Genomic DNA, 21,104 nt, shown 5'->3' on the forward strand with positions numbered 1-21,104 from the left:
GCACTTAACCATGTTCACCCTCAGGGAAGTGCTCGGGAACTTTTTTTTTAGCTCTCCTGGCCGTTTAGATAATGGTATCGGTACCAAACTTGCTGTGGCATAATATGCCTGTATGAAGAACATGTTTGACTAGTCATAACTTGAAAGTCATGACATGCATGTCATGAATATCATGATATATATTGCATGACTCTGCAGCTATTGTGGTGGTTTCATTCACATGGCATGTTGCGAAACTGGTCTGGTATGACATTATTGCATTGCCTAGCATGAAAATCATGACATGTGTGTCATGTAACAACATGACTAAATGCCACGCTCATGCGCTCGCGGCCGTTTCGCTAGCGTAACATTTACGAAATTGGGTATTACAGTACGTGATAGATAACCCAGGTATGTGAATGGTGCAAACATGATAATTAGGAGATGCGTGTCATGCAACAATATGACTACATTTCACGCTCTTGATGCGCTCGCGGCCGTCTCGCTGGCTTCACATGTACCAAAGTCAGTACAATGTGACGTGAACGGACGACATAGGAAAATGACACATCCAAACATTATAATCACGACGTCCGTGTAATGTAACAACATGTATACATGCCACAATCATGATGCGCTCACGGCCGTTTTGCTGGATTCACATATACATAATTTGGTATTACGTGACGCCAACGAATGACGAAGGTACGTGAGTGGTGCAAATATAATAATCGTGAGATGTGTGTCATGTGAGAACATGACTACATGCCAAAGTCGAGGCGCAAATACATTTCGATATGACGCGGTTCGCGTACTCGCCGGTGTTCATTTTGCCGCGTCACGCAGCGTTGCCACGCCAGGCGCCGGTCCTGCCATATACTCGCAGGCGCGCGCCGCTCTGCGTTACTTTCATGCATACGTGTTTTAGCGCGTCCGGCGTCCCTCCTTCACGAAAAGAGGGAGACGCAGTCTTGTCTGGGTAACGCATCAGCATAGAGTGATGTTACTCAAAGGCAACGGCGCGAAATGCAGCATGTCGCATTTCGCGCCGCTTGCCGTCGGGCCACGCCGACGGACGCTGGTCGCGCCTGGCATCAGACTATAGAGTGCTCCCGTTTTGCTAACCTGAAGTCGGCGTGCCCAGCGTGCGCGCGCGTCAACGCTACATAGGAGTAGATTGGGTTTTAAGTGTGAATACACTTTATAAGCGACCCCAAACCATCCACCGCCATTGGCGGCGTCCGCAGTCTTCTCTCTATCTTTAAAAGAAAGAGGACTTGGCGGGCCGCAGCGCGACGCTCTACCGAATAAGCCACGGACGCGACGCTGATATCGGTGTCAGTAACGCGCCTTATATCTTTAACACCGCTGCGCGCGTCCCCCTCCCCCTTCGCTCGCTCCTCCGCTCTCCTCGCTCGCTGCAGCTGCGCGCGCACCCCTCTCTCTCGCGCGCCCACCTTCTCTCTCAGTCTCCAGTCGAGAGCGGGGCGTGCGATGGATGACCCGGAGGCAACGCTACCATCAACAACCAATGCAGTACAACCGAATGCCAGCACTGCACCCGTCGTTGGAGGTGACGGTACCGCGGTGGTTTCGCCGACGTTGGAAGACAAGGCGGCGCTGCGAAGGGCTCGTGAGACCGAACGTAAGCGGGCGAAGTGTGCAGCGGATGCCGAACTGCGTGCTCACGAGGCCGAGTGCAAGCGGGCGAAGCGTGCAGCGGATGCCGAACAGCGCGCTCGCGAGGCCGAGGACAAGCGGGCGAAGCGTGCAGAGGATGCCGAACTTCGCGCTCGCGAGGCCGAGGGCAAGCGGGCGAAGCGTGCAGCGGATGGTGAACTGCGCGCTTGCGAGGCCGAGATGAGGCGTCAGCATCGAGCCGCGCACGCGGCCCAAGAAGCGGAACGACAACGCAGGCGTCAGGCGGAGAAGGGCGATGAAGGCCGGCGTCAAGACGCCGCTCGCAATCGTCAACGGCGAGTGGACGTTCCCGAAGCCGTTCGAGCCAGTGAACGTGCCGCGCGATGACGTGTCTGTCTCTCGAGTTTCCGACCATGATCAACGGTGGCTTCATAGACTTGGCGTTCAGTAGGAACTGTACGGTCCGCTCCGTCTTGCCGGATCCGCTCGCCGTACATTTCTCGGTTCACAAAGCGCATGTACTAACCGTGAGCTACAACGATAACACGAATAGGTGCTAATATGTAGTGTAGTTTGTGTATGTGTGTGTGTGACGCGCTCGCGATGTGTGCATTTAATGCATCGTACGAAAATTGCGAAGTGTAAATAAATAATACTTCGTATATAATGTATCTGTGCACAAATGCTTCATGACAAACAACACTTAAAATCATTATTTACACTTTATTCATCATCATCAGTAATAAATTTCCCAAGCATTTCCCCGACGGTGAACATGGTTAAGTGCGAATGCACGGGGTGATGCTATGAGGGGGAGTAAAGTTAAAATCCGTTGGCATTCGCCAGTGAGTTAACGTAAACTCTCCCGTGTGATCAAATTGCGATTCCCAGGAACCATTACACCATAAAGGCACCATAGTGTGCTTAAAAAATATAATAGTGCGAATTAATAAATACCCCTCATAGCATCACCCCATGCATTCGCACTTAACCATGTTAACTCTCGGGGAAATGCTTGGGAGTTTTTTCATGATGTGCTCACAGCCGTTTTGCTAGCTCCACACATATCAAATTTGGTGTTAAGTGACGTGAATAGATGGCGAAAGTATTTGACTGGTGCAAAGATGATAATCCTGACACGCTTGGGATGTTAGAACATGGCAACATACCACGCTCATTGCGTGCTTGCGGTCGTATCTCTAGCTCTACATATTGTCGCAGTACAACGCGAACCAAAGGCAGATAAACGTTGGCACAGCGACTCTTAGCAGCCGAACAGCAAGATCACCTTCTTTTTCTTCAATCAGCCAGAGCTCCACTACCTGGTGTCCGCCAAAACCCCTTATCGTCGTTTTGGTCCACCAGTACACACGTGTCATTTGCCCCTCCTCTTAATTAGCATCGCCCCGATGCTAAACCAGTAGTGCAGTTTTTTTGTCTGTTCTTTAGGAAGTGTCTAGCGCCGTCACTGCCTTTCATAAGGCTACATGCGCACAACGTGAACTAGTTCAGGACGGTGCTGGCGAAGCCTCGTACTATATGAACTGTCGGGGACGACCTCGTAAGTAACATCACTCAGTCATCGCAGTACTAGATATGGCCCAAAGTGTCTCCTTAGGAGCTTTTCAGAGAGTCCTCGATTAGTATGGGCGTCCAAACCTATACTCTGTCGCCGATCGGTAAACGACTGTTCTGCGGCGAGAATTGTAGCGGCTCGCGTCATACTCTTGTTGTTGCTGGATTCGCAGGCGTGCTAGTTGCCTTGCTTCTGCCGCTCGTTCTGTAAACATCTCGGCGTCCGGTTCGATGTCGCCGCATTCGTGCGCTAGCATCGCATCTCACATGGTTCGTACTTCCCTTCCATGAATTAGGCTGAACGGGGTCATCTGGCTTGTTTCTTGCTTGGCAGTGTTGTATGCAAACGTGATATATGGTAAGATTTCGTCCCAATTTGTGTGTTCCAAGTCTACGTACATAGAAAGCATGTCTTCAACTGTTTTGTTCAGACGCTCTGTAAGCCCGTTCGTTTGCGGGTGGTAGGCGGTGGTCTTACGATGGGTTGTTCCACGCAGCATGAGTACTTGTTCTAAAAGAGCTGCCGTAAATGCGGTTCCTCTATCTGTCATTACGATGCTTGGTGGAGCATGCCGCAGGACAACTTTCTCGATGAAAAATTGTGCCACCTCCGCTGCTGTAGCTCTCTGGATAGCCTTTGTTTCAGCATAACGGGTAAGGTAATCAGTCGCGACAATAACCCAGCGGTTCCCAGCAGTAGAAGTAGGAAGTGGGCACAAAATATCCATGCCAATCTAGTCGAAAGGTGTTCTTGGGACCTGCACTGGCTGCAGGAGGCCAGCTGGTTTAGTCGGCGGTGACTTCCGTCGCTGGCAGTCGAGGCAAGTACGAACATGGTGTTTTACAGCTATGGTCAGTCTTGGCCAGAAGTAGCGCTGCCATACTCTGGCCAACGTTCTTGTGTAACCTAAGTGGCCTGAAGTAACCTCGTTGTGGCATGCTTCGAGTACTTCGGAGCGAAGGGCTGCTGGGATGACGAGCAAATACGCAGATCCTGTCGAAGAGAAGTTCTTTTGTATAGTACTCCGCTCCGTAAGCAAAATGATGACAGCGCTCTTACAAAAACAGTTGGTGCCTTCTGAGATCTTCCCTCCAGGTAATAATTAGGGCAAGTAACTCAGGGTCGCCACGTTGTTGCTGTGCAATAGCGGTTGAGTCAAGCACACCGAGAAATGCTGTTTCCTCCTTATCGGGTAGAGTTGCCGATTCAATGGGTGAGCGGGATAGACAGTCGGCGTCCATGTGGCCCTTTCCTGACTTGTGTACGACAGTCATGTCGTACTCCTGCAGCCTGAGACTCCAATGGGCTAATCTCCCGGTAGGATCTTTAAGATTTGTCAACCAACACAGTGAGTGGTGGTCGCTGATGACTTTGAAAGGGCGGCCGTATAAATACGGGCTAAATTTTGTGACCGCCCATACCACGGCGAGGCATTCCTTCTCAGTCGTGGAGTAATTAATCTCGGCGCGTGTTAGTGTTCGGCTTGCATGGGCGATTACTTTTTCTGTGCCCTCTTGCAGCTGCACAAGCACAGCTCCCAAACCAATATTGCTTGCATCAGTGTGTAGCATCGTTGGGGCTTTCTCACCAAAGTGGGCAAGCACTGGAGGCGTCTGTAGTCGCTGGCGAAGGCTCTTAAAAGCAGCTTCCTCTTCGTTGCTCCATTGTAAAGCAACGCCTTCTCTCGTTAGCCGGGTCAACGGTGATGCGATGCGTGCGAACTCCGCGATGAATCGCCTATAATACGCACATAGTCTGTGGAATCGTCGGACAGCCTTCTTATCAGTCGGCACCGGGAAATTTTGCATCACTTGACGTGAATAAATGGCGAAGGTAAACGACACACCCGAACATGATAATCATGACATGGAAGTCATGTACGGCATCTCTTACGTCGACCTTTTAACGTTGTGCTGATTTTAATGTGTTATATCAGCATTTCTCATTCATGCATCGCATATAATTGATTCCCACTGTACGTGGCATCGGCCAATTTTTTTTTGTGGTCTTCTACCTGTTTATGCGGGATCGTTTGGAAATGCTGGCTTTGACACAGTAAAAAAGATGAGCACAATGAGTGCACGAAGCAGTAGGATTGTTCCACGGCGGTTGTCTGCTCGATGCGCTGACCGCGGGGACACGAACGCATTCGAAACACCGACACATTAGCCCCGCTTTTCGATGCAATTCACGGGAAACAAAAAACGGAAAGAAGACGCTTACATTCTTTCATTGCGTCTCTTTATTTTTCAGAGTCCTATTAATCATTTCAAGCAACAAATTGCCTTCTTAAAAAATTGTCAGCCTATCCACGGAGTGAATGATGGAGAGTGGGGCGAAGCATTCGTCCGTTCGTTCGTTCTTGCTTCCACTCGTCCATGCGTCCGTCTGTGTAACCATCTAAGTGTCTACCCGCTCATCCGTGCGTGCGTCTGCTCGTGCGTCCGTCCGTGTGTTCGTCCATGCATCCACACCTGCGTCCGTTCACGCGTCCATCCATGCATCTGTCTGTGTGTCCGTTCGTCCATCTATTCAACACTACAAGTACCACTACCTCGCATCTTTTCATCATATATTCCCCATATAAAAGCACCACCATTCAGCGGACATTCCAAGGACTACACGAGAGGTGGCACACGCACACTTTCTTACGGCTTGCGCTTCGGGTCTACTTCCCACCTTTAATTACCTCAAGTTCATGATATATTCTAGTTCACTGTATTCATGGCACTGCGGCCCAACGCTCGCCAAACCTTTCTAAAACCGAGGAGGTTACGCCTAGCGAGTATAATGAAGCAATCTTTTCCTGTCAGATAAAGCTCAATGTACATGCCAATGGCTGCTAATGGAAAATGAGAGGCAGGAGAATTCGGCTTTTACTTTCTTACGGCTTGCGCTTCGTATCTACTTCCCACCATTAACCACCTCGAGTCCGTAGTATATACTATTTCATTGTATTCATGGCACTGCGGCTCAACGCTCGCTAAAACTTTCTAAAACTAAGGAGGTTACACCCAGCGAGTATAACGTAGCAACCATTTCTTGTCAGATAGTGCTCATTGTACATGCAATTGGCTTCTAATGAGGACTGCAGCGTGCGTGTTAACTAAAAGCCAAATGCTCCTGTCTCTCATTCCGCATTAGCAGCCATTGACATGTACATTGAGCACTAATTTTTATTTTTCAACAACGCAAAGAAGAAATCTCTCACCGGTGCCACCATGGAGGTCAAAATGTTGTACTTGTTACACACTACAACGGCTACGAAGAACGAACGGGTGCCGCTATAAGGAGCTTCGCCCTTAAACTTGGCAGATCCCACGTGACAGAGGAAATCAATGATATGCCAAGCACGAGTGAGAAAGGTTGATATGCCATTTTAAAATCAGCGCGACGGTACGAGGCGGAGGTAAATTATGCCGTACATGACTTCCGCGTCATGACTATCATGTTTGGATGTGTCGTTTTCCTTCGTCATATATTCACTTCACGTGCTACCAAATTTAGTATAAGTGTAGATAGCGAAACCACCGCGAGCATGCTAAGAGTGTGGTATGTTGTCATGTTGTTACATGACACGCGTGTCAGGATTATTATGTTTGCACCAGTCATACACTTTTGTCATTCGTTGACGTCACTTAACACCCAATTTGGTATAAGTGGAGCTAGAAAAACTGCCGCGAGCGCATCATGAAGGGCCCAATATACTCCAATGTAGCATCGACGCGCGCGTACGCTAGGCACAGCGACGCTACGTTAGAAAAACGCGAGCATTCTGACACCCCATGACCAGCGCGACCAGCGTCCGTCGGCGCGGCCCGATGGCAATCGGTGCGAAATGCGGCATGCTGCATTTCGCGCCGATGCGTTACCTAGACAACACTGCGTCTTCCTCTCTTCGTGACGCAGGGATGCCGAACGCGCTGTAACGCTTATGCGTCAAAGCAATGCAGTGCGGCGCGCGCCTTCGAGTATATGGCAGGACCGGTGCCTGGCGTCGCAAGGCTGGCGTGACCTGTCGAAAGGAGCGCCGGTGAGTACGCGCAAGGCAAGTTGAAACGCATTTGCGCCTTGACTGTGGCATGTAGTCATGTTCTCACAAGACACACATCTCATGATTATTATGTTTGCACCAGTCACATACATTCGTCATCCATTGACATCACGCATTACCGAATTTGGCTTCGGTGAAGCTAGCGGAACGGCCGCGAGCACATCAAAAGTGTGGCATGTAGTCATGTTGTTACATGACACGAATGTCGTGATTATCATGTTCTTATGTGTCATTTACCTATGTCGTCCGTTTGCGTTGCGTAATACCGAGTATTGTACATGTGAGGCTAGCGAAACGGCCGTGAGCGCATCATTAGCGCAGCATGCGGTCATGTTGTTACATGACACGCATCTAATGTTTATAATGTTTGCGCCAGTATCCTACCTTCATCCTCTATTCACGTCCCCGTAATATCATATTTGATAGAAACTAAGTTGGCGAGAAGGCCGCGAGCATGCTATGATCGCGGTATGTTGCCAAGTTGTTAAATGACACGCGTGTCAGCATTATCACGTTTGCACGAGTCATATACTTTCGTCATCCAATGACGTCACTGAACACCAAATTTGTATATGTGGAGCTAGCAATGTGCCGCGAGCGCATCATGAAGGGCCGAATACACTCCCATATAGCGTTGACGCACGCGCACGCTGTTGAAAGCGACGCTACGTTAGCAAAACGCGAGCACTCTGTCGTCTGACGCCGTCGCGACCGGAGTGACCAGCGTACGTCGGCGCGGCCCGACTGCAACAGGTGCGTAAAGCAAAATGCTGCATTTTGCGCCAATCCGTTACCCAGACAACACTGCATCTCATTCTTTTCGCGACGGAGGGATGCCGGACGTGCTGAAATGCGCAAGCGTCAAAGCAACGCAGCGCGGCGCGCTCCAACGAGTATATGGCAGGAGAGGCGCCTGGCGCCGCAACGCCGGCGTGACGCGTTGAATGAACACCGGCGAGCACGCGCCCCGCGTCACGTCGAATAGTATCGGCGCCTTGAGTATGGCACGCGGTCATGTTCTCACATGACACATATTTCATGATTATCATGTTTGCACCAGTTTCATACTTTCGCCATTGATTGACGTCACGCAATACCAAATTTGGCTTGTGTGAAGCTAGCGAAACGGCCGCGGGCGCATCATGAGTGTGGCATGCAGTCATGTTGTTACATGACACGGGTGTCGTGATTATCATGTTAGTATGTGTAATTTACCTATGTATTTCATTCGCGTCGTGTAGTACAGAGTTTGGTACATGTGAAGCTAGTGAAACAGCCCCAAGACATAATGAGCGTAGCTTGTAGTCATGTTGTTACATGACACGCATCTCAAGTTCATCGTGTTTGCACCAGTATCATAGCTTCGTCATCCTTTCGCGTCCCGTAATACAATGTTTGGTATAAATTAAGCTAGCGAAACGGCCGCCAGCGCATCATTAGCGTGGCATGTAGTCGTGTTACATGGCATGCAACTCATGATTATCAGGTTCGCACCAGCCTCATACTTTCGCCATTCATTCACGTACCGTAATACAAAACTTGGTATATGTGGCGCTAGCGAAACAGCCGCGAGCGCGTCATGAGCTTGGCATGTAGTCATGTCGATACAGGAGACGCATGTCATGATTCTAATGTGAGGGTCTGTCCCTTGTGTTTGCCATGCAATCATGTCGTTTCATACCAGTTTTGCAACATGCCATGTAAATGAAACCTCCGCAAGAGCTGCAGGACCATGGAATGTAAATCATGACATTCTTGTATCTATGTCATAATCTTCAAGTTATGACTAGTGAAATGCGTTCTTCATACAGTCATGTTATTCCATACCAAATTTGGTATCGATACCATTATCAAAATGGCCAGGAGAGCTAGAAGTCATAGGCGGCTAGGTAGGTAGATAGATAGATAGATAGATAGATAGATAGATAGATAGATAGATAGATAGATAGATAGATAGATAGGTGATAGATAGATAGATAGATAGATAGATAGATAGATAGATAGATAGATAGATAGATAGATAGATAGATAGATAGATACGCTCATAGTCGCCGAAGTTCGCTAAGAAATGCTTCGCATATAATAATTTTCGCCATGTCACGTGCCAGTTTTCGCAACGTCAGAACAGAGTCGTCTACGTAGAGGACAAACGTCACTGCATTGCTGTGTACGTATGGCCATTGATACGCGCACGTAATGCCCTCAATTTCTTGGCGCGTGCCGGCAGAAGAGAGAGGGAGCATCGTTCATCTTGAAATTTGACCCATGTCCGCAGCGCGTAGCGTTGTAGATTTTGGCAGACGTGATCATGAACGCCTCGTCTACATATTGCGCTTGTCAGCTCAAATTGTCAAACCTGGTGAGAAGCCCTTTAAATAAAGTCGGAGCCTGTTGACTGGCTCTTTGAAGGCAACCTTACCGCAATGACAATAATTGAAATAGTGGTAGTTGCTCAAGTCGTGCCCGGCTCTGTTTACCTTAATCATTTGTGCAGATGTATCATATCAAACCCTTTACGAGAACACAAAGAGAGGGAGAGCTAGACTTGATGGTGAACGTACTCTACTAGGAGAACCACAAGGAAGCGCGGCACATGTGGTTAACGAATAGTCATGCGTTTTTTCTGTAACTATGCCGTGTGCAGGGCTAAAAGTTTTATTTCAAGAAGGTGTTCTGGCACCTTCGCATTTTATTTTGATAGTAGGCTGTGGTGGCACCACCACGTGAGCTAGTCGGGGAGCGTATAGCTTTGTGTTACTGTCTGCAACGTCGTTCCCAATCCGCTCACACTTGCATTTATTGATGCAGCTTCCGCTGTCGCAATGAAAAGTAGGCAACCTATCACATAGTGTCGCTTCTAAGTATTGTTTCAATAGGACCAGCATTCTGAAAGGCAGTGCTTGGAGCGATAGACATTAATGTGGCCAAGTTGCTGTACGCGCAGAGAGTGCACTCATTACTCTCATAAAAGCACCGCATAGCTTTCAATCGCTCGCTTTTTTGGGCGAAGGTGTCATGTGTGATATTTGGTTACTAATAACGCATTCTTATTGCAGATAATAGGCCACGAGTTCATGCACGCATTCGACGTATCAACCTTGGAAGACTACTGGGGGACGGAAGAGATCAGAAATGAGTACACTAAGCGTGCGCTCTGCTTGCGGAGATCGCATAGATCTGTCGTGAGTATTGCTTTTGTCTCCGACTGTTTACAAGTGTACACACACACACACACACACACACACACACATATATATATATATATATATATATATTGTCACGCGGTTGTGACACACGCAGCACTTGAGAGGAAGCACACAAGAGTCAGGGCGATGTCGGGCGAACTGTTTATTGGTTGAACTTGTGCCCAGCAAAACAAGGCCAAACACAACTCACAGCAACAGCGGCGTGACCAGTCGTCGGTCAACGGAAAAAGACTGACTAGTGGCGCACTGCGCCGGCTTTTTATACACGCGTCATATCGCGTTCTCGATTTATTTCTGGAGCTCCAGAAGTTATTAAATGTGCGCGTCAAGCATGCAAAGTTTCAAGAATGATCCACACGGTTCCAGAGTGGCATGCAAGATAAACGCGGCCTGCGTTGCGCTTAACAGAAAGTGATAACAATGTAATAATACTGATTGTTGGCCTAGTTGGTATTTACTTAATGGCATGATTTGGCCGCAAAAGAGACACACACAAGAAAAGGAACACTCAAACGACAAGCACAGGCGGCACTTCCAACTAAAGCAGACTAGGTGCAGACCCAGACTTAAGTACGAAAATATAGACATGCGCAGTCTTCATACAGCCTTACGCTATCCAACAATCAAACAATCTTGTCTCCGAAGCATACAACGTCACCGACGGTTCGCTGATACACCTTTCACCTTTCTTTTTAATGTAATAGGCTTCCATCAGCTCACGCGCAGTTTTGTACCTGCTTCTACCCAGAATCTTAAACTCATTAAAACGTGGTACACACCCACAGGCTTTACAGTGCATAGGCAAATGCGCCAAGCCATCGTTCATTAAATTTAATTCGTGCTCCCTAACTCGTTCATTGATGCAGCGCCCGGTAATCCCGATGTACGAGTTGCCACACGAAAAGGGAATCTCATAAACAACGCCTTTTGCACATCTCCCGTACATCGTGGCGTGTTTTTTGCCGCACCCTTGACGGCTCGCCTCCACCTCCCGAGCAGTTCTCGGGCACAGCTGAGCCAGCTTTATGGGCGCAGAGAAGGCGACAGGTACCCCATACCGGCCTGCTACCTTTTTCAGGTTGTGGGAGACCTTATGAACATAAGGAATCACTGCAGGTCTTACGGTTTCGGTTCTTTGTTCCCCCGTGGCAGCTCTAGTACCATCACCCTTAGCTTTCCGCAAAAGCGCTTCGGAGACAGCTGTCAATAGCGAGTCAGGGAAATTCGCAGCTAAAAGACGCTGGATCTGGTTTCCGAATGATGCCTGCGTCATGTGCGTGCACGATTTCTCGAGAGTAGATCCCAGGCAGAGCGTAGCTATACCACGCTTAACTATTTTCGATTGGCAAGAGTCATACGGCATTACACCTTTCTTGGCGCGAGGAAAATATTGCCAACACGTTTGCCCGTCATGGAAAGTTAAGCGGAGATCTAAAAATTGCAGGGTGTTACTTTGCGGCAGTTCTTGTGTAAAAACGAGTCCTTTTCCGTGAAGCCTAAAAATATTTAAAATGTCATCGCAGCGCGTCAAGGAGCCTTGTCTGTTAAAAAGAATTAAAAAGTCATCCATATACCTAAAAACTTTGGCAACGTTCAAGGCGCTATGCAGATTAAAAGCTTCATCGAGCGACCGGTCAATACTAGATAAAAATATGTTGCACAGCAACGGAGCAATACAGGATCCAATGCAAATGCCGCGTTTCTGCAGAAAAAGCTGCTTGTCGAAAGATATAAAAGTGCTACGTAGGTAGGCTTCTAACAGAGTTAAAAAGTCGTCTATCGTTACACCAGCCGCATTTTGAAAGGGTATGGCGCCACTTCCTTCTATGCAGGATCTCACCGCAAAGAAGAGTTCATCATGTGGAATTGAATAAAAAAGATCTTCCACATCTACTGAGAAGCCATTGTTGAGCGAGTGCTCATTATCTCTCAAGAACTGCACTATGTCTTTTGAACTGCTAGTGAAGAAGGGGTCCTTAATCTTAACGCACTTCAGCACCTTCTGTAAGTGCTTACTAAGTAAAAGCTGCCATGTGTCCCGTTCACTCACTATACTTCTAAAGGGTACTTCAACTTTGTGTGTTTTTGCGCTGAAGAATACGTTTAATGCCGTAGCTTTCATTTTTCTAATATCTGTTGCTAACTTTTGCAACTTGAGGTCTTTACATAGCTTGGAAACCTTACTCTTAACCTTTGATTCAGACTTCTTAATCTGAACAAAATTCTTTCTTATAGCCTCTGCTGCCTTCAAATTAAACATTTCTCGTGGAAGCACTACAAAACACCCTTCTTTGTCAGCTTCCAATATGACAATATTCTTTTCCCTACACAACGCTACTGTCTTTCGCATAACCTCAGTTTTATGACTCTGCCTGGTACCAGAAACACATTTTTTCAGGCTATCTACACCATCTAACAGACACCTCTCCTTATCCTCTTCTGAGGCTTTACTACTTTTTTTATTCAATTCCACATGATGAACTCTTCTTTGCGGTGAGATCCTGCATAGAAGGAAGTGGCGCCATACCCTTTCAAAATGCGGCTGGTGTAACGATAGACGACTTTTTAACTCTGTTAGAAGCCTACCTACGTAGCACTTTTATATCTTTCGACAAGCAGCTTTTTCTGCAGAAACGCGGCATTTGCATTGGATCCTGTATTGCTCCGTTGCTGTGCAACATATTTTTATCTAGTATTGACCGGTCGCTCGATGAAGCTTTTAATCTGCATAGCGCCTTGAACGTTGCCAAAGGTTTTAGGTATATGGATGACTTTTTAATTCTTTTTAACAGACAAGGCTCCTTGACGCGCTGCGATGACATTTTAAGTATTTTTAGGCTTCACGGAAAAGGACTCGTTTTTACACAAGAACTGCCGCAAAGTAACACCCTGCAATTTTTAGATCTCCGCTTAACTTTCCATGACGGGCAAACGTGTTGGCAATATTTTCCTCGCGCCAAGAAAGGTGTAATGCCGTATGACTCTTGCCAATCGAAAATAGTTAAGCGTGGTATAGCTACGCTCTGCCTGGGATCTACTCTCGAGAAATCGTGCACGCACATGACGCAGGCATCATTCGGAAACCAGATCCAGCGTCTTTTAGCTGCGAATTTCCCTGACTCGCTATTGACAGCTGTCTCCGAAGCGCTTTTGCGGAAAGCTAAGGGTGATGGTACTAGAGCTGCCACGGGGGAACAAAGAACCGAAACCGTAAGACCTGCAGTGATTCCTTATGTTCATAAGGTCTCCCACAACCTGAAAAAGGTAGCAGGCCGGTATGGGGTACCTGTCGCCTTCTCTGCGCCCATAAAGCTGGCTCAGCTGTGCCCGAGAACTGCTCGGGAGGTGGAGGCGAGCCGTCAAGGGTGCGGCAAAAAACACGCCACGATGTACGGGAGATGTGCAAAAGGCGTTGTTTATGAGATTCCCTTTTCGTGTGGCAACTCGTACATCGGGATTACCGGGCGCTGCATCAATGAACGAGTTAGGGAGCACGAATTAAATTTAATGAACGATGGCTTGGCGCATTTGCCTATGCACTGTAAAGCCTGTGGGTGTGTACCACGTTTTAATGAGTTTAAGATTCTGGGTAGAAGCAGGTACAAAACTGCGCGTGAGCTGATGGAAGCCTATTACATTAAAAAGAAAGGTGAAAGGTGTATCAGCGAACCGTCGGTGACGTTGTATGCTTCGGAGACAAGATTGTTTGATTGTTGGATAGCGTAAGGCTGTATGAAGACTGCGCATGTCTATATTTTCGTACTTAAGTCTGGGTCTGCACCTAGTCTGCTTTAGTTGGAAGTGCCGCCTGTGCTTGTCGTTTGAGTGTTCCTTTTCTTGTGTGTGTCTCTTTTGCGGCCAAATCATGCCATTATGATAACAATGCTCCCCGCAAACAATCACAACGAGCGCGCGTGTCACTGGAAAGTGATAGCGGCTTTCTTCGTAAACCAAAAGAACCGCACGTGTCAATATATTGTGACAGTGAGATGCCGTTATTTACAAGAGAAGATGAATGCGAGAGTCAAGGAATCTGGCAGATCACCGCTCGTGCCAAGTTCGTTGTCCTCTTCTTCCACACGTCCCCTCACTATCGTAGCAATTCCAATTCCCCCTTTGCAGACGATGCCCACCGGGCGAGGTACGCTTCGTTGCGATAATGATAGCGTTTTAAACGGGCGACATGAACGACGTTGGTCTTGCTTGGGTGGTGGCCAGTTAACAACAGCCGAGATATCACGCAGGTGCCATCTCTGAGACGTTCCAGGACAACTAATGGACCAGTTTAGTTGGCAAGAAACTTTTGGCCGCGCTTGCGAAGCGGCGTCCAAAGCCGCACCAAATACCCTTTCTCAAACAATACGGGCCGGTGAATTCTGTCGTAACGGTTCTTAGAGCGTTTTGGGGAGACGAAAGTTCGAAGACAGGTCATGCGCCAGGCCCATAGGTGGATACTTTGAGAGACTACTTACTCCCACTCACTCACCACAATTTTTTCAGCCTTCATCCTCACTCACCTTCATACTCACGACCACTCCCACTCTTAGGCCCTCACTCACGTTCATACTCATGCCTACTCCTACTCACTCCTACTCACTCACGTTCATACTCACTTCGTCTCACACTCAAAGTACTTACTCACGTTCAAACTCACTCCTTCTCCCACTCAAAGTACTTACTCACATTTATACTCACTCCTACTCGCACTCATGAGTACTCCCTCACGTTCATACTCACTCCTTTTCACACTCAGAGAACTCACTCAGGTTCATACTCACTCCTACTGACACTCACAAGCTCTCACTCAATCCTACTCGCATTGATGAATATTCACTCATGTTCATACTCACGGATACTCACACTGATGAGTACTCACTCAAGTTCACATTCACATCTACTCACACTCACGCGTACTCACTCACGTTCATACTCACTCATACTCACATTCAAAGTACTCACTCACGTTCATACTCACCCTTACTCATACTCGCAACACTCACTCACGTTCATACTCAATTCTAATCACGCTCAGAGTAGTCACTCACGTTCATACTCACTCTTATTCACGCTCAGAATACTCGTTCACTTTCTTACTCACACCTACTCACACTCATGAGCACCCACTCACGTTCGTACTCACTTCTACTCCCACTGAAAGTACTCATTCACGTCCATACTCACGCTTACTCATACTGATGAGTACTCACTCACGTTCTGCTCACTCCTACTCATACACATCAGTACTCACTCACACTCACCACGTTCAAATGAGTATGAATGAGCGTGAGTGAGTATACTCATGAGTGAGTATGCCGAGCTATGGCCAGGCCTCTTCTGCGCGGCAAATAGTTTCTGCGAGAGTAGGTTGATCAGTCTCAGAAAAAGGAAGAATAGTGTCAAGAGCTGTGCGGGGTCGGAGTGCGTAGAGCAGATAAAATGGACTGTATCTCATTGTTTCGTGCTGTGCAGTGTTGTAGAGGCGAAAGTTATAAATTGCAAGATCGCATCCCATGTTTTGTGTCCGCAATCAACATACACGAAATCATGTTGACGAGAGTCCTATTAGTTTGTTCCGTCAAACCATTAGCCAGCCGGTTATAAGGAGTAGTGTGACGGAAATGGCACGAAGCGAGACGAAGGAGGTCTTCAACTACATCGGCGACAAATCGCCGCCCGCGGGCAGTGATGATGACACGGTGGGATCCATGGCGTAATATAATGTGCGACAGCATGAAATGTGAAACTTGAGTGGCCGTTGCCGCAGGAATCGCCGCAGTTTCGGCGTAGCGTGTCAGGTAGTCAACGCCCACAATAATCCATCGGTTGCCGTCCGTTGATCGCGGAAAAGGGCCGAGCAGGTCAACACCGACGACGTCAAATGGTGAACGCGGGGGTGCTATGGGAATAAGTAGTGCGGCTGTCGGAGTTGTAGGATACTTGGCGTTGACATTGCTCTCAGCTTGCAACATATGCAGTCACACTTTTACGCATCTTCGGCCAGAAGAAGCGTTCTTGCACGCGATAAAATGTCACAGAAAAAACTCATATGGCAAGATGTTGGGTCGTCATGCACTACTCGAAGTATGTGTTGTCGCACACTGGTAGGCACAACTACAAGCAGGCGAGGGCCTACGTCGGAATAATTCTTTTTGTAAAGAATGCCATCCTTTACGACAAAACCACGTTGACCGCTCGTTTCGAAAATAAAAAAAGAAGCGAGACTGTTGTAACTGCGTTGCTCTGCTCGAAAAGTTGTTAGGTCAGGAAACGGAGTATCCTCTACGGCCAAATATTAATGAAAGTTGTCAGCGTCACACTCGGTTGTTGGATGGGGAAACTGTGAAAGGCAATCGGCGCCAGCATAACGACGACCACTCTTGTAACAGAATTCAAAGTCATATTCTTGCAATCGTAATGCCCAACGAGCAAGACGACCAGATGGGTCTCGTAGTCCAGTGAGTCAACATAAGGAATGATGGTCCGTGATAATCGAGAATCGGCGTCCATAGATATTAGAGCGAAACCTCTGCACGGCGAATATGACCGTGAGACACTCCTGCTCTGTGACAGTATAGTTTCGCTCCTGTGTACTTAAACAGCGATCGGCATAGGCAACGATGTGTTCAGTAGATCCATGGCGTGTGACTAAGGCGGTGCCGATACCTACACTACTGGCATCGGTATGAACTTCTGTTGCAGAAAACGGGTCATAATGGTGAAGTACGGTCCTTGACGTAAGAACAAACTGGAGTTGCGAAAAAGACGACTCGCATTCCACTGACCACCGAAGAGATGCGTTCTTGTTGAGTAGGGACGTTAAAGGGTAAGCGAGGTCGGCGAACTTGGGCACGAAGCGACGGAAGTACGAGTATAGGCCCAAAAAGCTTCGCAACTCTCGTACCAACTGAGGCTGTTTGAAGCTGTTGACTGCAGCGACTTTCTGGGTTTACGGTTGAACGCCATGCTTGTCCACTGGTGACGGAGAACGAGAGTCTCACAGCTGCTGAATTGGCTGCTTAGAGTTCAGAGTGAGGTTAGCTCTCTCAAGGCAGTTGAGAACAATGTCTAGACGATGGTTTTGCTCATCGAATGTACGGCCAAAAACTATCATGTCATTCAGGTAGCAAATACAAACTTCCCACTTTAGTCCACGTATTATAGAGTCCATGAAGTGCTCAAACGTGGCTGGAGCATTCCATAGGCCAAAAGCATTACATTGAATTCAAAATGACCATCTGGGGTTATGAAGGCCGTTTTCTCTATGTCATTCGAGTGCATGGGGATTTGCTAATGACCAGATCTCAAATCCACCGAGGAGAAGTACGATGCCGAATGTAAACAATGGATGACGTCATCAATCCTGGGATGTGGGTTGACATCCTTTTTAGTAACAGAGTTGAGCCGTCTGTAGTCCACACAGAATCACCATGTACCATCCTTATTTCAGACAAGAATCACAGGGGCAGCCCAAAGGCTACACGACTCTTGTATGACCCTTTTCTTTAAAATCTCTTTGACCTGTTGAGAAATGACCTTGCGCCCCGCAGATGAGACACGGTATGGTTTCTACCGGATAGGGTGAGCGGATCTTGTGTCAAACCCGTGGTGAGTACGCGGCTCGGGTACACTTATTTGCTCTTAATTCTGCGCAAAGTCAAATAGAGTAGCATGCTTCGCAAGGACTTCGACCAAAGCTTGACGTTTTTCTGATGATAGCGACTTCTTTACCATACCCAGAAAGTTGGCTTCTGTACAGTGCGCTGCACTAATAGGATGTACGCTCTCGTCGATTAAAGATGCTATTAAACTGTTCGAATTTTGTTCGAAGAGGGCGAGTCGCAATCCGCAGAGTAGCATGGCAGGCTCATTTGAATAGTTCGACACTCTTGAGGCTGATCACCTATCACTGATCTACAGAACACAATGTGGAACAAGCACATTTTTCGTGGCGAAATTGAGAGGAGTGGGCTCCACAAGAACATCAAATGAGCCGGTGTCTGAGGCAGAGGCGTGAACGCGTACGTTCTTCATGGAGTTGGGCGGCAAGACAACATCCTCAATGACGGTGATAGATCCTTGACAGCACCTGGGATTGTCAGTAAATGCCGATAGCATAATCTCGCCAGCATCGCAATCTACAGTAGCACCGCACTCGCGTCTCGCGTAGAAAATCGATCCCCAAGATGATGTCATGGGTGGAGCTGCTCAAGACAGCAAATTCAGCCTCGAACAAGTTGTCGCCCAAAGTGACACTAACAACACACACACCAATCGGGCAAAGCGTCTCCCCGCTCACTGAACGAAATGATGAACTAGTGACCTAGTGAAACATCACTTTATGTCCTAACCGCAATTTAAAGTTAAGACTCATCACTGAAACAGCGACTCCAGTATCTATCAAAGCCATCGTAGGAAGTCCATCAATAAGCACGCGGACCTTATTTTACGTCGAAACAACGGGTGGAGGCATAGGTAGATGTAGTGAAAAATGTTCGGCAACCTCACCTCCATTGGCCGTTTAGCACTCTGAAACACGGTTCGGAAAACACAGTGCAGTTTATTAATGCATCTCCATCATTGTTTCAACTACTTTTTCTTTCTCCTCAGCAGACTACCAACTACCTCGCTTACGCCCCAAGTTTGTCGTGCCAGAAGAAGAAGAAAAGTTTGCCACAGATAAGCCCCCCTGCAGACAAGTGGCCGTGGGCACTTGAAGAAAAAAAATGATCAGACGGAGCTTGTTACAATGGGTGCCAGCTTGATCTTTTGAATGCTGACTGTGTCTTCATGCCCGTTACGCAGGATTGTAAAATGATGTTCAGAACGCTTGATGACTGCGAAAGGACCGTCACAGCGAGGATGAAGAGCACGGCGAGACGCTTTGACACAAACAAAAACGTGTCAAGATGTCTGTAGGTTTGCCGGCAGAAACACGTCGTTCTTAGTGTGAGCTGAAGTTGGTGATGGGCGCAAGTTTTGCATGAAGATCAGCAGACGCTGGACGAAAGAAGATGGATCCGAAACACTCTGCGTAGTAACGGGGCGGACGAGGTCACCAGGCAAACGGAGTGTGCAGCCATAAACAATCTCGGCTACAGAGCAGGCAAGTTCTGGCCAAAGTGTTGAACGCAGGCTGAGAAGCACGATGGGGAAGTGTGATACCCAATCTTCGGCGTGAGGCTGCGAGGTGAGTGCTGCTTTTAGATGACGGTGGAGTCTCTCTACTTAGCCATTTGATGCTGGATGATACGCAGTTGTGCGAATACGCGCACAACCCAGTAGAGATGTGACAGAGGTAAAAAGCGCTGACTGAAACTGTCTGCCTCGATCAGTAGTCACCGTTGACGGTACTCCGAAATGGCTAATCCAGGTGGTAAGAAAGGTACGTGCAACTGTTTCCGCCGTGATGTCAGGCATTGGAGCTGCTTCAGGCCACCTAGTGTACCTGTCAATACACGTAAGCAAATACGTATTTCTCCGACATGGAGGTAATGACCCGACAATGTCCAAATGAATGGTGTCGAAACGTGCATCAGGGAGGGGGAAGTTTCCCCATGGAGCCTTGGTGTGCCGTTGCACTTTGATACGCTGACATGCTCTGCAAGTGCGAACCCAGTCACGAATGTTAGCGCGTATGCGCGGCGATGTAGCGTTCAGTGACCAGATGTTGCGTAGCTCTTACGCCTGGATGGCAAATGGAGGTGAGGGTGTCAAAAACATCACGACGAAGCTGTGAAGACACATAGATTCGAGTGCAGTTGTGTGAAACATCGCACCAGAGCGTAACGTCGTCGTCGGGAAAGTTGAGTAGAGGATCAGAGTCGTGGAAGCTCATCGTCTAATGCCTGTGCCTCCGCGAGCACGCACAATGAAAGGTCGGTAGTGCCTGTCGTGGCATTGATGGTAATACGACTGAAAGCATCCGCGGCACTGTTAAAGCTGCCTTTTACATAACGTATGTCTGTGGTGAATTCGGCAATGAAAGCAAGGTGTTGAAGTTCTCTAGGAGTGTGCGTGGCACTGCAGGATCGTAAAGGCGAAAGAAGGGACTTGTGGTTGGTAAGAATGGCAAATTGTCGCCCTTCAAGGAAGTACCTGAAATGCTTCCCCGCAAGGTAGGCCGCGAGGAGCTCCCGCCCGAAAGTACTGCATCGGCGCTCAGTGTCGCGTAACTTGCGGGAAAAGAAGGAAAAGTGGAGCCCATGCACCATTGATCCATAGGTGAAGAGCGGCCCAAACTGCTTCTGAAGCGTCCACCAAGAGGCTAGGGGAAGCAGTTGGTGAAGGGTGGTGCAGGAGGGTGGCCTAGGCGAGCTTGGTCTTGAAGGCGGCAAAAGGTTGATCGGTGACCATGTCCCAGGGAAGTGCGGCTGACTCGGCTTGCGAAGTCGAGAGTAGTGTTTCCACAGGCTGCAGCAATGTAGAGCATGTAGTGATGAAGCGGCGATAAAAATTTCCCAGTCCGAGAAAACGTCGTAGACTGCGTATGGACGTGGGAGGCGGGTACTCTAGGATAGCTTGAACCTTGTCAGGTAGAGGAGTGATGCCACCTTTAGTGATCTGATGTCCGAGGAATGCTATCTCCGAGACTCTAAATTGACACTTTTTTACACTGATGACAAAATCGTAATCACGCAGTCGAGTG

The 21,104-nt window shown here is 48.1% G+C and overlaps 1 protein-coding gene across 2 annotated transcripts in view; it reads left to right on the forward strand.

Annotated features, from left to right (window-relative positions):
* LOC142803311 (neprilysin-4-like) overlaps positions 1-21,104 on the forward strand; it is a 96,738-nt gene that overhangs the window by 48,988 nt on the left and 26,646 nt on the right. For both annotated transcript variants that reach the window (XM_075888438.1, XM_075888439.1), the window contains one exon: positions 10,310-10,435. In XM_075888438.1, coding sequence (XP_075744553.1) covers positions 10,310-10,435 — 126 coding nt within the window. The remainder of the gene's footprint in view (positions 1-10,309; positions 10,436-21,104) is intronic.

Source organism: Rhipicephalus microplus, chromosome 3 (assembly GCF_043290135.1).
Source record: "Rhipicephalus microplus isolate Deutch F79 chromosome 3, USDA_Rmic, whole genome shotgun sequence".
In the NCBI taxonomy this organism is placed as follows: Eukaryota; Metazoa; Arthropoda; class Arachnida; order Ixodida; family Ixodidae; genus Rhipicephalus; species Rhipicephalus microplus.